This window comes from Geotrypetes seraphini, chromosome 4, assembly GCF_902459505.1.
Source record: "Geotrypetes seraphini chromosome 4, aGeoSer1.1, whole genome shotgun sequence".
Lineage (NCBI taxonomy): Eukaryota > Metazoa > Chordata > Amphibia > Gymnophiona > Dermophiidae > Geotrypetes > Geotrypetes seraphini.
The window spans coordinates 172,394,034-172,409,288 of record NC_047087.1 but is presented as its reverse complement, the minus strand read 5'-3'; the positions used below and the strand labels follow the sequence as shown (position 1 = coordinate 172,409,288).

The 15,255-nt window shown below is 40.9% G+C and overlaps 1 protein-coding gene across 1 annotated transcript in view; it reads right to left on the bottom strand.

Moving 5' to 3' along the window:
- SF3B3 (splicing factor 3b subunit 3) overlaps positions 1-15,255 on the bottom strand; it is a 307,537-nt gene that overhangs the window by 265,457 nt on the left and 26,825 nt on the right. Inside the window, exons 3-5 of the mRNA XM_033940443.1 lie at positions 11,630-11,956; positions 3,956-4,128; positions 1,189-1,330 (exon numbers count right to left, since the gene is read on the bottom strand). Coding sequence (XP_033796334.1) covers positions 1,189-1,330; positions 3,956-4,128; positions 11,630-11,956 — 642 coding nt within the window. The remainder of the gene's footprint in view (positions 1-1,188; positions 1,331-3,955; positions 4,129-11,629; positions 11,957-15,255) is intronic.

Here is a 15,255-nt window from a genome sequence, read left to right as displayed (position 1 = left end):
AGCGGAAGCAGGAAGTTGTGTGACCACGCATACGGTACTGTACCAGTACTCTGGATCGCCAAAACATGCTTGCCAAATAGTGCCTTATTTTCGGGGGGGGGGGGCCTTATATTTCCCAGGTGGGGAAAAAAAGTGGGGTGTCTTACTAAAGGAGGAGGTCCTATAATGGGGGAAACATGGTAGTTTAGTGTCGCCCGCAAATTTTATTATCTCGCACTTCGTCCCTGTTTCTAGATCATTTATGAAGATATTAAATAGTAGCGGCCCGAGCACCGAGCCCTGCGGGACACCACTCGTGACCCTCCTCCAGTCGGAGTAGTGGCCCTTCACTCCTACCCTTTGTTTTCTACCCTCCAATCAGTTTCTGATCCATCTATGTACGTCTCCTTCCACCCCATGGTTCTTTAATTTCCGGAGTAGACGTTCATGGGGCACCTTGTCAAAGGCTTTTTGGAAATCTAGATATATGATGTCAATGGGGTCTCCTTTGTCCATCTGTTTATTAATCCCTTCGAAGAAGTGCAATAAGTTTGTTTGGCACGATCGTCCCTTGCAGAAACCATGCTGGCTGGCTATCAGAAGTTCGTGCTTTTCAAAATGTTGATCAATGCTTTCTTTTATCAGTGCTTCTGCCATTTTCCCAGGAACTGAAGTCAGGCTCACTGTATTATTACTTTTCGTGTTACTTAAACAAGTGTAGTACTTGTCATATATTTTCAAAATAATAAATAAAGAATTAAAAAAAAAAAAATTCTGGAATTCGTTGACAGAAAATGTGGTGAAAACAGTTAGCTTAGAAGGGTTTAAAATGGTTTGCATCAATTCCACAAGACATTATTAAGATGGACTTGGGAAAATCTACTGCTTATTTCTAGGATAAGCAGCACAAAATATGCTTTACACTTTTGAGATCTTGCCAATTATTTGTGGCCTGAATTTGTCAATGTTATAAAAAGGATAATGAGCTTGATGAACTTTTGATTTGACCCAATATGGCAACTCTTATGGTCATAAAACAGATCTTTTTTCTAATGCAATGCAAATGATACTAGAACATATATCAGATATTCATTTTCTTATTGTATGTATGAATATACACAATTCATATACTTTGCAGCACCATCCTAGTACTGGGTATTATGTAACTTCAGTAGTTTACTTCTGCTCTGCAGCTGAATTCTAAATTACCTGTTATAAGGAAGTTCCCATGCTCCTCTAGAGGCTCACTATATTTCCTGACGACATGGTTCAGGCCCAAGTCCAACTCATAAAATGTTAGGGTCTGCTGGGTATTAGCAGCTGCTTCACCTGTTGGATCGTTGTCTGCTTCCTGAAACCAATGAAAGCATTTTAAAAAAATACAAAAATGGACCAAGAAATTCAGTCAACTAAAACCTCAACCTGGAATCATTAGTGCCTCCAACTGTGATGGATGGGTCCACCAGAGAGACCACATTTGGATACTATAATAATGCAAGTATTAAGCCTTCTCTCCACCGCCAACTCCAGGCTCTGTCCCTTCTTTCTTGCTGTATGCCTGTAACAGGTTCACAGAGTCCATACACTGTTATTGAGAAAGACACAGGGGAAGCTACTGCTTGCCCTAGATCAGTAGAACAGAATGTTGCTACTCTTTGGGGGGTTCCAGAATTTTGTAATTCTTTGAGATTCTGCTTGGAATCTTGATACTCTTTGGGGTTCTAGAATCTTATGTTACTGGGGCGGGGGTGTTTTAAAAAGGTACAATGGGGAGGATTTAAAAAGGTACTGGGGGGACAGGGTGCAGAGCCTGGCAAGGAGTGTGGGGTTGGGTGCAGAGCCTGGCAAGGAGGGGGGACAGGGTGCAGAGCCTGGTATATATTAGTACACAATTTGGTTCTGAATGTTTTTTTTTTTCTTGTTTTCCTCCTCTAAATCTAGGGTGCATCTTATGGTCAGGTGCGTCTTATGGAGTGAAAAATACGGTATTTTCCTGACGAAGTGATCATGTGATTGTAAAACTCTGGCCAATATTGGAATAAGATAAGTTTAAAATTTATAATTTAATCAGTGACACTAAGGAGGTCTTTTACTAAGGCGGGTTAGCCGATTTAGCGCACGCTAAATGCTAACGCGTCTATAGAATATAATGGGCATGCTAAATCGGCTAGTGCGCCTTAGTAAATGACCCCCTAAGTGTATAGACACTTCAACTGCAGTTCTATTAAAAGAATTAGTTCTCACTGTATGAAAGAAGGTTTTGACAATGACTGGTTTGATAAGCTTTTATAAATTATGAGATCTTTTTCTTTCCTACTTTAAATTATTCAATTGAGAATATACACAATTCAGTATAGTATTAATTTTATAGTTTTGTTCAAATAAACTGAACGTAAATTTACTTATTAAATAGCAGTTATCTGGTGAATGGAGACATATCAATTGCTTGTGAGAACTGCCTTATAAAAAGCAACTCAAGTTCATCAATCTTTCAACAAAGCACCATTTTGTCCTCTTAAAAAAAGGAGATCATTTTCTCTTGCAACATCATTCTGTACAAATGGGTATTATTCCTACCTACCAGCAGGTGGAGATAGAGAAAACTGAATTATGCCAATGACATCACCAGCATAAGCAGAGTTGCTCCATGAAACAAACCATATGCATCTGCCCAAGCAGCAAAAGATTTCTTTGTTACACATCCACAATTTAACTACTGTACCTGGGGCACTAAGTTTGCCTAGGATCTCACGGCAGTCATTTTTTCACTACGGAGACTGCCATAAAGGTATTGTTCCTGCCTCGCCTCGCCGTTGGACCCCAGGGGACCTAAGGTAGATCTGCAAGGATACTGGGAGGAGAGGGCCGGACTAGTTGCACAAAATCACCGGGAGGGAGGGACTGACAGCAGCTCCCGCTCCCCGTACCAGTGGACCACTAGGGCAGTATAGGAGGCCCACGGTGAGTGCAGAATGGGGTTAGCTTGAGAGACCCCCCATTTTTTTGGCCCCAAAATCTTGGTTTATATTCAAGTATATACAGTACTTTTGGCTTCTTCCCAAATGTAGGAAAGGAAGACAAGAGATGCAATTGGTACCAAATTTGCTCTCACCCCCAACACTCAAAAAGATAGCTTGGCCAGTTATATGTAGCCTGGTACTGCCGAGTTCTACATCCCTGGGCACAAAACTGGTCTCGTGGAATCTTCTCCTCAACTATCATGGGGAAGGGGGTGGTGGTGGAGGGGGAGATTGGTGGGGGATACCCAAGCAACCAACAACCCCTGCTCTTAACTACATAATTCAAAAATTTCTATCACACTAGTTCAGACTACAAAGATCTAGCCTATAATAAGATATGCTGGCTAGCTATATGCTGGCTAGCTGTGGACAAATCAACAACAAAACAAGAGGAGTATCTGTGTACTAGCAGCCAGCTTCGTTCAAGACAAGGCTTTTGTGATTTGGAAACCAATTCCTCAGTACCTGCGTATTATTTAACGACAGGACCCTTGAGAAAGGCTTTGTTAGCCGAAACACGGCCCGTGTTGGGTCTGTTAGTTTTTAATACAGTTAATGTGGATATTTTTCTTAACACTGATTGAAGAAATAAAGGAAGGTCAAAAACAATGTGTTTCGTCCATAGTTTGTTTTGTTGTTGGCTAGCTGTGGACAGCACAGGACTCTTATAGGGTGATGTCATCAAACAAGTGGTTTTCTGCATCTCCATCTAGTGGTAGGAGAGCATGTAAAGCCATATATATGGGATGCTCTGGAAGGATTATGAAGAAACATAGCCTTCCATAAAAATTACCAAGCAACAATGTCATTTCTCAGATCATTTCAGCCCTAAATAAAATGTTACAACTAGCTTACACAGAAAGCACATAAAATCTAAATTACACCATAGTATTATAAATGTACATGGCTCTTCTAAATTCCTTTACTACAGGCAACAGATCATAAAGTATCATTACCTCATAATCCATCTCTAGACAGGCGAACATGGGATTTTCAAAACCCACGTCAACTCCCACCACATGGTAGACCAGGGTATTGGCTTTGTGAGCTTCAAGCGGGGAAGAAATGGTCAGACGAGCTGCAGCATCTCTGTTCAGAATATACACCAGCTTCTGCTTCTCAATTGCACCTGCAAAAGCAAATCAATCTGCTGAACAGGAACAGAGATGCAAACAATAAATTTAGGGGCGATTACTCATCCACTAGTACTGGAGACCTCTACAGTCATTACCTCCTCATTTTGCAAATAACTTATCTGAGCGTGTTTACTTAAAACAAATTCAAAAGTTTACAAACGGAACATTTTTAAAATTTATCAAGCACAACTACATCCATATGAATGCAAGTGAAAGCTTAATTATCTCTGTCAAGGAATGTCTAAAAGAGAAAGTAAAAAAGTTAATCGTATTAGATGTTTTGTGTATCACTCATCAGACTGCCAGCCCTACTCTTCTGCAGTCAGTGCAACTAGGCTGTTGAAATGAGTGGAGAGTTTGGGAACCTCCTGTTGCTGAGAAGCAGCAGCAAGAGAAAAAAAGTGCATAAAACAAAATGGTTGCAGGTCCCAATGCCCCAGCTGAGAGTACAACAACAAAACACACTCCAAAAATTACTGCCACAACCTAAACTAGATACAACAATAAGGCAGAAATAGTCAAAAGGGTTCACAAAGGGGGCGCTCAGGACCCAAAACTGTGCACACCATGCAAAACGCATGAAAACTAACAAGATGATATCAAGTATTAAGGGTGCTCTCAGTGTGAGCAGCAGTAACAGGAGACAAGCTCCAATACTTCATAACTCAGGTAGAGGTAATGTACCCCCACCCGCACACCATCACTGAGCACCTTGGGCGTGCAACAAATCAAAGTGAAAATATTCACAAATCAAAAGCAAGTAAATCAACTAAAGTGAATAACAGGTGAGACCTGAGCGACCCCTGAATGAACCCTACCAGCCAGAACCCCAGCACGAAATCAAAAAATCAGAAAAAGGTAACTTAACTGAAAAGTGAAGCAGGAACTCATCTCTAAAGCACAAAATGTTTTCCAGACGCGTTTCATTTTGTGCTTTAGAGATGAGTTCCTGCTTCACTTTTCAGTTAAGTTACCTGAAAAGGTACAAGACGACATTCTATTTTTTCAGTTACGGCTCCTCTAGCCTGGAACGCCTTGCCAATTTATTTAAGAGAAGAAAGAATTTTAGATAAATTTTTTTTTTTTTTTAATAATTCTTTATTCATTTTCATATTTTACATGAAGTGTACAAAATATTGAGTTACAACTAATGAATACACAATATCACTTTTATATCTATTACATAATATTCTGAACAAATTTTTTTATCCCCTCTCCCACCCCCCACCCTTCAAGTACTTTCCAATCACCTTATATATATTGTATACCATATTATAACATGTTATGTAAAATTATTTTCACTACCCCCCTCCATGTGTGCCATAAAGAAGACAAGAAAAAGAAGAAAAGAAGAAGATAAATCCTACTATTCATTCAGTACAATACTTTGTCAATGGCCCCCATATTTTTATAAATTTAGGATATGTCCCTCTTTGTATTGCTATTACTCTTTCCATTTTGAATACAGTGGTGCCTCGCATAACGGACGCCTCGCACAGCGAACGCTGCGCATAATGAACTTTTTGTCTTGCTCCCTATAACGAACTTCGTTTCACACAACGAAGTCGCCCGAGGGGCCCGGGGGGGGGGGGCGGAACTACTCTCGCTGCTTCCTAATGTGAGCCGGGAACAGCAGCACCCTCCTGTCTGAATGCAGTGTTCCATCATCTCCCTCCACCTTACCTTAGATGCCGAGTTTTCCGGCTTTCTTTTTCGGCCAGCCACACACTTTCAAAGAGCAGCACATGCTCTGTTGTTCAATCTTCTCCTCTGACGCAACCGGAAACCGGAAGTTGCAGGAGAGGAGAACATTGATCAACTTCAGCAGCTGCGCGTGCACAGCTTTTTGAAAGCGTGCGGCTGGGTGAAAAAGAAAGCTGGCAAACTCTGCATATAAGGTGAGGTGGAGGGAGGGAAATGTAGGGCTGCAGAACGAATTATTTTGTTTTACATGTATTCTTATGGGAAAACAGGGCTGCAGAACGAATTATTTTGTTTTACATGTATTCTTATGGGAAAACGCGTTTCACACAACGAACGTTTCACATAACAAACTTGCTCCTGGAATGGATTAAGTTCGTTGTGTGAGGCACCACTGTATATGACAAATTGTATTCCACCAAAATGTATAATTAAGGTTACTATGATTCTTCCAGTTATTGGTTATATGCTGAATGGCAACCCCCGTCATGACTAGTAATAGCTTGTTATTTTCTGGTGAAATTTGACTTTTTTTTCTCATCATCATTCCAAATAACACTGTATCATATGATATTGCTACATGATTTTCCATCAATTTATTAATTTGTGGCCAAATTGCATTCCAAACACTTTTAATGTAGGGACAATGATATAGTAAATGATCCAACGTCCCAGGTTCCAGATTACAGTGCCAGCATTTATTGGACTTAGAACTATCTAATTTTTGCAAACGTGTAGGGGTCCAAAAAGCTCTATGTAATAAAAAGAACCAAGTTTGTCTCATAGATGCTGACACTGTACATCTCATTCTCCAAGACCAAATTAGTGGCCATTGAGATGCAGTAATTTGATGCTTAATCTCAATGTTCCAAATATCTCTTAGACCATTTTTTGGTTTTTTATTCAAATATCCAGATATTAATTTATACCACAATGCGGCTTGATGCCCTAGGAAGTCTGCTTGGAAGCATAAGAACTCTAAACTATATTGATTATTCAATGATTTCCATTCAGGGAACCCAACCTGAATGGCCTGCTTCAATTGCAACCATTTAAAACTTTGTTTTTTACCAAGACCAAATCTATGTTGCAATTGTGAAAATTCCAGCAGTTTACCTTCCGAAATAACATCATTCAGAGATCTAATGCCTGCAATAATCCAGTTCTTCCAAAGGATTTGAGCTCCGCCAATTTTAATCTTGGAGTTTATCCATAAAGACTGATTAGTTGACTTGTTTATTGGGACAGGTGTTAATTTACTAATAAACCTCAACGTTTTCCAAGTATCCATTAATATCTTATTTTCTCTGTATCTTCTAGGCATGTTGATACTTGGAAGATAAACTAAATTTAGGGGAAACATAAGGCGCCATTCCAAATATAACCAATCCGGTGCATTATCTATTAGTTCTGGGAGGATCCAATACATACCCTGACGTAAAATATAGGCTTGATGATACCTATAAAAATTTGGAAAATTTACCCCTCCCTCCTTAATTGATTTTTGCAAAGATACCAAAGCTATTCTATGCGTTTTACCAAGCCAAAGAAATTTCGTTAAAATGCTATTAAGCTTTTTATAAAAGGACCCCTGAAAATAAATAGGTATCATACTCATTTGGTAGCAAACTACAGGCAATATCATCATTTTAATAGTTTGAACTCTCCCCCACCAAGAAAGATGTAAAGGATTCCATTGCTCACATAACTCTGTAACTCTTTTCAATACAAATTTTTCATTTTCTTTTACTGTATCTTCAATTGTATTTTTAACTTGAATGCCAAGATATTTAAATCCTTCTTCTTTCCATATGAACAGAAAAGCGTCAAATAATCCTTTTACACAATGAACATTTAAAGGTATAAGTTCAGACTTACTCCAGTTAATTTTATATCCTGAAAATTTACCAAACATATCAATTAATTCCAATAGACAAGATAAGGTAGACTCTGGATTCCTCAAATAAAGTAAAATATCATCCGCATAAGCCGAAATTTTATATTTCATATCAGAATATGGAATACCCTGTATCCCCCTTGCTTGCTGTATTGCTAACAATAAGGGTTCTAATACAACATCAAATAACAAAGGAGATAAAGGACAACCTTGTCTAACTCCCCTCTGCAATTGAAAACCATCAGATATCATATTATTAATATTTAATCTTGCAATCGGGAAGCTATACAATGTTTTTACCATTTGTATATATCCAGAACCTATACCAAACCATTCTAAAGCCTGATACATAAAATTCCATTCTACCCTATCAAACGCTTTTTCTGCATCCAAGGAAACTGTAAAAGCCGGTTCATCCATTTTTTTTTATAAATTTAACATATGAAACAATAATCTAGAGTTATTAGAGGAATGTCTTTTAGCAACGAAACCCGTCTGATGCGTGTCTATAATATGTGGGAGAGCTTTGGCTAATCTCAAAGCCAAAATTTTCGCCAAAAGTTTATTATCCACATTTATTAAAGATATAGGCCTGTAGTTTGAAACCAAAGTAGGATAAATTTAAGAGCAAACTTAAGGGATTTCTTTTTAAAGATGCTTTTAGTGATCAATTGATTTTTTTACATTTTATATTGAATCTTTTTTGCAGTCCATATCAAATTTCTGCACCTCTCCCTACTGTTTTTATCCTTAAATGTTTCTTTTATATTGAATTGTATTTCTTCCCATTACCTTACCTATTGTCATCACGTATGTTTATTGTTTTATTGTATATGTTTAGTCATGTTACGTGTTTTAGGCTATTTTGATTTGTTTTAAGTTGTTCTAAATATGTATTTTTACCCTAAATCTGTAATTGATGATGTACATCGCCTAGAACCTGGAATAGGCGATTAATCAAATCTTATAATAAACTTGGAAACTTTTGATTTGTGAATATTTTCACTTTGATTTATTGCACGCCCAGGGTGCTCAGTGATGGTGTGCAGTGGGGGTACATTACCTCTACCTGAGTTATGAAGTATTGGAGCTTGTCTCCTGTTACTGCTTGCTCACACTGAGAGCACCCTTAATACTTGATATCATCTTGTTAGTTTTCACGCGTTTTGCGTGGTGTGCACAGTTTTGGGTCCTGAGCGCCCCCTTTGTGAACCCTTTTGACTATTTCTGCCTTATTGTTGTATCCAGCTGAGAGTACAGCAGCAGCATCAGGACCTTCTTAGGTCCCAGGACTCCAGCAGCCCTGCTATTCCCTGACTCTCCCAGGGTGCTGATGGCAGGAAAATCCCTTGCATATGAGTGCTTAGGGATTTCCCTGTGCTCTGCGCTTTGGTGCTATTTTTTTTTTTTTTAAAGGAATAGTAGCAACTTAATCTTTTTAAAAGCTTTAATCACTTGAACAGGGAAAAGGCTAACCAGGCCAAATTTAAAAATATACATACCAAAGATTTTGGTCAGCCTGGGTCCTGCAGGGGAGCCGTGGAGAATTAACACACAAACAGGGTATACAAACAAGAGGGAGATGGGGACATGAACCCCTCCGGCAAGGTCCTATAAGACCAAGCCAAAGCCTCACACAGAGCATAGCTCCCTGTTCAACCAGGAATAGACCCAAATTCTGAACCTGGAACTGGCCATAAGGCTCAACTACTTTGCGCAACCAGGGACATCGGAGCTTGTGCTAGGCCAGGGACCAGGAATACCATCAGCATAATGTACCATCTGCTAGAGATAATTATGCTGGTAATGAATGGCAGAATTCAATTTTCTCTAGCTTCACCTACTGAAAGGAAGGAACACCACCCATTGGTTCAGAATAGTTGAGCCAACACTAACAAAAGCCTCATATTTTATTTTTTTTTTAATTTAAATCTGCCCTCCAATGGGCCATGAGGAGAAGAAAGGGTGAGTTGGGAGAGACCTACTATTGCCCTGCTGGAGGCTTGTACCAGCTGGCCCAGTGAGCTAGCTCTAAGAATATATAGTAGGTTGAGGACTACAAGCCAGGGGTTTCAAGCCTGCCTCACCATTTGCTGGAGGTAGAGAAATAGTGAACAACTCCTGCCTGCACCAGCCCTTATACTAGTGCTGCCTGATTTCAGATTCGAATCGATGCCGCTCCTGCTTTAGGGGGCGAGGATCAGTTGGGAAGGCCTGCATGTTCCCCCAGCTTCCCCACTCTTACCTTAAGATACCTGCAGGATCGCTGGTGCTGTAATGATCCTTGCAGCTGCCGTCATCCTCAGCAGCACGTTCCCTCTGCTGTGCTCCCGCCCCTCCTCTGACATCAGGGGCAGGAACGCGGCACAGGGAACTTGCCACTGAGGACAATGGCAGTTGCAAGGATCGCTACAGCACCAATGATCCTGCAGACTGCCGTATTATCTTAAGGTAAGAGCGGGGAAGCTGAGGAACATGCAGGCCTTCGGGAGGGGGGAAGGCCTTCAGGGGAAGCTGGGTGAACATGCAGGTCTTCGGGAGGGGAGGGGGGCAGGAATTAAGGGAAGGGGAGCCCTGGAGTACAAGTATACGGAGGAAGGGAAGGGGGGTTCAAAGAGAAGTGCATATACCGGAGTGTGGGGGGAGGGGAGAAGAAATAATGGGTCTAAAAACAGAGGAGAGGGAGAGAGATGGTGGACAATGGGATTTAGGGAGGGAAGGAACAGAAAAGGAGAGAAGTTGGACACAAGGGATGGTGTGGAAGGGAAATAGAGAACCTGGATAGGGAGGGTAGTTGGGAAGAGAAAGGGAGAGATGGTGGACCCTGGGGTTGTGGGGAAGGAGGGAGAGATGCTGGATGAAGGGTAGTTGAGAAAAGGATAGATGGTGGATCTGGCGATGGTGGGGTACATCGCTGCAACTGCGGGGATAGAGATGAAAAAAAGGAAAGATTCCAGACCTCTGGGGAGGGAAGGGAAACAGAAGGGGAGGACAGAGATGAAAGATGGATGGTTAGCAAGAAGAAAGAAGAAGGAGACCCTAATCAGAAGACAACCAGAGCCTGAGACAAACATAATTTGAATAACGACTAGACAACAAAAGGTAGGAAAAAAAATTATTTTCTGTTTTGTGATTACAATATGTCAGATTTGAAATGTGTATCCTGCCAGAGCTGATGTTAGACTGCGAGCGTAAGCTAGGATTTAACAGATGAAAAGTCTTTTTTGTTTACACCACAGCGCCAGTGTAGATAGGAGAGGGCAAAGGGGGTGAAGAGGCTATAAAATAAACTCACCGGGATGTTTGAAAAAAAAAAACCCACCCAATTGGCCAGGAAAATCGATTCAATAGGCTGAATCAAAATTTTTTTTCCTGAATAGGGCAATTCAAGTTTATTTAGATTTGATGAATCGCTTATTCAAATTTGCTAAGCGAGTTACAACAAAATAAAATAAATATACATTTAGACGTACTATTTAAACTAGTGATATCACTGGAATAGTTTCAGTAACTCTACTTCCATCTGCTAGTTGTGAAGAGAGACAACGCATCAGTTGGACTGGTCTAATGGGAGAATAAATTTACCGTACTTTCTTGTAAAAAAAAAATTTTCTTCCCCCAGTCTTAAAAACTCTTCCCTCACGTTCAAATTTTTTTTTAAATTCTCCATAACAGATGAGCCTTTTGCTCTTGCCTGCCATATTATGTTTTAAATACCTGTGCATCTCCAGTAGTGCAGTGTAATGGATTGATATTACCTCCATACACTGGATCAAGTTTACCTAGAACATTAGAACCTAAATAACACAGTTTATACAGTATTTTAAGAACATATTACATATGGTACCTAAAAAATGTCAACAGAAAAATTCAAATATGAAAAAAAATTTACTTACTAATCATGACAGCTCTGCCCTTGGGATCCACAGCCAAGAACTGCCCAGGAACAATTCTACGACAGCCACTTTTGCCAAAGGTTTCCTGATGAATCTTTTCAAACATATTCTTGGAAGGATGATACTCTAGAATAACAATCCTGCCTGAATCACTTCCCACCACAATGTAATCCTTTGTGCCACCTGTCAACCTGAAGGCCATGAGGGAGCGAATAATACCAAACACTTCCACTGTCAGCAAGGTATGCACCTTGCCTGTGTTGGCATCCGGTCGTAGCAATTCCAGGATTTTTCCTCGGGACACAACAATTTCCTGCAGTTTTGTTCCTAGAAATGAACAAAATCAAGAGTCAGGATGGAAAAGTTATGATCTAATCTGGTGTTTCCCAAGCCTCTCCTGAAGGAACACTTAAGTAGTCTAGTTTTTAGGATAGCAAAAAAAAATAATATATATATATATATATATATATATATATATATATATATATATATATATATATACACACAAAAAAGTGTATTTGAATATACCATACTAGCGATCCAATGTACACAAATCCCTCTTATTCTATATTTTTACACACAACATTCATGCATTTAATGCGTGCCCTACCAGTTTAGTTTTCTATGCATGATGTATAATTATCGTATTTTTTAGATGCACCTCACCATAAGACGCACCATAGATTTAGAGGAGGAAAAGCCAAGAAAAAAAAATTCTGAACCAAAAGGTGAACCCTGTCCCATCACCCTGCCCTGTCCTCCCTCTGGTGGTCTAGTAGCAGGCCAGGACAGGGCAGGCAGGCCTAGTGGCTGGCAGATAGGCAGGCAGGCAGGCATTGGGACAACCAGACCACCAAAATTTCATCCAAGTCAAAAATGCACAGAACAAGACTATTTGGATGTGGGAGGGGCCAGCCCTGTAATGGCCACCCAGACATTGCAACAGAGCATTTGGGCACTGCCCGCTTGCATCTGATTGAACCTAAACCTCTGAGCACATGATGAAGGAGGAGGCTGCCAAAAAAAGAAGCAAGGCATAGGATATCTTTGGGAAATCCCTTCCAAGGGGGAGGAGTGAAAAGGCTCTGCTGCAATGGGACTGGGGGAGCTGCAGTGCTATAGCCTGAGGCCAGCTCTAGAGACCTTTACATTACATTACATTACATTTGTGATTTCTATTCCGCCTGTGCCTTGCGGTTCTAAGCGGATTACAGTTAAAAGAGATCAGGACATTACCGAGAGAATTACATTACAACGATTTAAGTAAATTACATGTTGTGGTATAGAAATACAAGTAAGACATCTGGATTTATCGATAGAATAACTTGACAGGGTTCAAGTAGTTACAAGGTTCAGTGGGGAAAACAATATAGGCAACTGAAGAAAGATACCTAACTTTGAAGGAATCAGTTAAGTGGATACCTAAGGGAGATGCTTATTTAGGAGACGGTTAAATGGATACCTAAGGGAGATGCTTATTTAGGAGTTTGGATATTTTTGGTAAATGAGGTTCAAGGGGATGACTAGTGTGTTATTTGCTGGGGAGAGTGCATGTGTGATTGGGGAGGGGAATATTAAGTAAGGACGTGTTTTTTGAAAATAAATGTTTTGATATCTTTCCGAAACACTTTGATGTCTGTTGTTTTGATCATCAGTTTGGTGATGGTGGGGTCAATTTTCGCTGCCTGAGTTGCTAGAAGGCTGTCGTAAAGTTTCTTACGTCGGCTACCATTATGAGGGGGGAAGGTGAAAAGATTCTGAGTTCTTCTTGATCTGGGTAGTCGGTAGCAGCAAAGACGGTTGTTCAGGTAATTGGGGGCCATACCATGGGTTACTTTGAAAAGTAAGCAGTAGAGTTTGAATTGAGTTCTTGCTTTTATCGTAAGCCAGTGAGAGTCTACATAGGCGGGTGTGACGTGGTCAAATTTGCTGAGCGAATAGATGAGTCTGATAGCTGTGTTCTGAACGGTCTGTAGTTGTTTTATCATAGTATTTGGGCAAGGTAGGTAGAGGCTGTTGCAGTATCTAAGGAGCTGAGTATGAGGGATTGTACAATGATCTTGAAGTGTTCTTTGGAAAATAATTTTCTTATTTTTCTTAGGTTTCGCATGGTGAAGAATGCTTTTTTTATGGTTTTGTGTATTTGTGTTTGCATTGTGCAGCCTCTGTCTAGGTGTGTTCCCAGAATTTTGAGAGTATTCTGTATTGGATATTTGATTGTGTTTACATCTAGTTCTGTTAGGGATGGTTTTTGTTCCTTCTCTAGTAGTAGGAATTTGGTTTTCTCCGCATTCAGTTTTAACTTGTGGTTCGTCATCCATTTTTCTGGCCAAATCAAAAGCCGTCAAATCAGCAGTCAGGGAGGCTAAATTCCTCATGGAGGAGTCTCTAGCAAAGAACATCTAGAAGGGAGATAAATCCTTCTTCAGGTATATCAGTGATAGAAGAAAAAACTCAGGCGGGATTGTACGTCTTAGGAAACCAGACGGAGACTATGTGGAAAAGGATTCGGAAAAAGCCCAACTATTAAATGAATACTTCTGCTCAGTCTTCACCCGAGAAGCGCCAGGGCTCGGCCCTCAGCTACAGACAAGGATTGGCTCAGTTGACCCGTTTAGTAACTTTGAGTTTACGCCCAGCAGTGTCTACGGTGAGCTGTCAAGGCTCAAGGTTAGCAAGGCAATGGGGCCGGACAACCTGCACCCCAGGGTGCTTAGGGAGCTGAGTGATGTCTTGGCGGAGCCACTGTCCGCGCTCTTCAACCTCTCCCTTAGTACAGGCAGCGTCCCGTTGGACTGGAGGACGGCTAACGTCATTCCACTCCACAAGAAAGGCTCAAAGATGGAGACAACAAACTACAGACCAGTGAGTCTAACATCGATAGTGAGCAAACTAATGGAAACTCTAATCAAACACCAATTAGATAAGATCCTGGATGAGGAGAATCTATGGGATCACCGACAACATGGATTTACTAAGGGGAGATCCTGCCAATCCAACCTGATCAGCTTCTTTGACTGGGTAACGGGGAAGCTGGATATTGGGGAGTCCCTGGACATCGTGTACCTGGACTTTAGCAAAGCATTCGATAGCGTACCACACCGCAGGTTACTGAGCAAGATGAGTTCTATAGGATTAGGTGACACATTGACGAAATGGGTTGGGAGCTGGCTTGGAGGTGGGCTCCAAAGGGTGGTGGTGAACGGCACCCCCTCCGAAATGACGGAGGTGATTAGTGGAGTACCACAGGGCTCAGTCTTGGGCCCAATCCTATTCAACATCTTTATAAGAGACTTGGCAGAAGGGCTTCGAGGTAAAATAACATTATTCGCCGATGACGCCAAACTTAGTAATGTAGTGGGCAAATGCACAACAGACGAAGATTCAGTGCCCGACAACATGATGCACGACCTACTCCTACTGGAGCGATGGTCTAGGACATGGCAACTCAACTTCAATGCCAAAAAATGCAAAGTTATGCACCTGGGCAGCCAGAATCCATGCAAGTCTTATACCCTTAATGGCGAGATCCTAGCAAAAACGGTAGCAGAACGAGACTTGGGGGTAATCGTCAGTGAGGACATGAAGTCTGCCAATCAAGTGGAGCAGGCTTCGTCCAAGGCAAG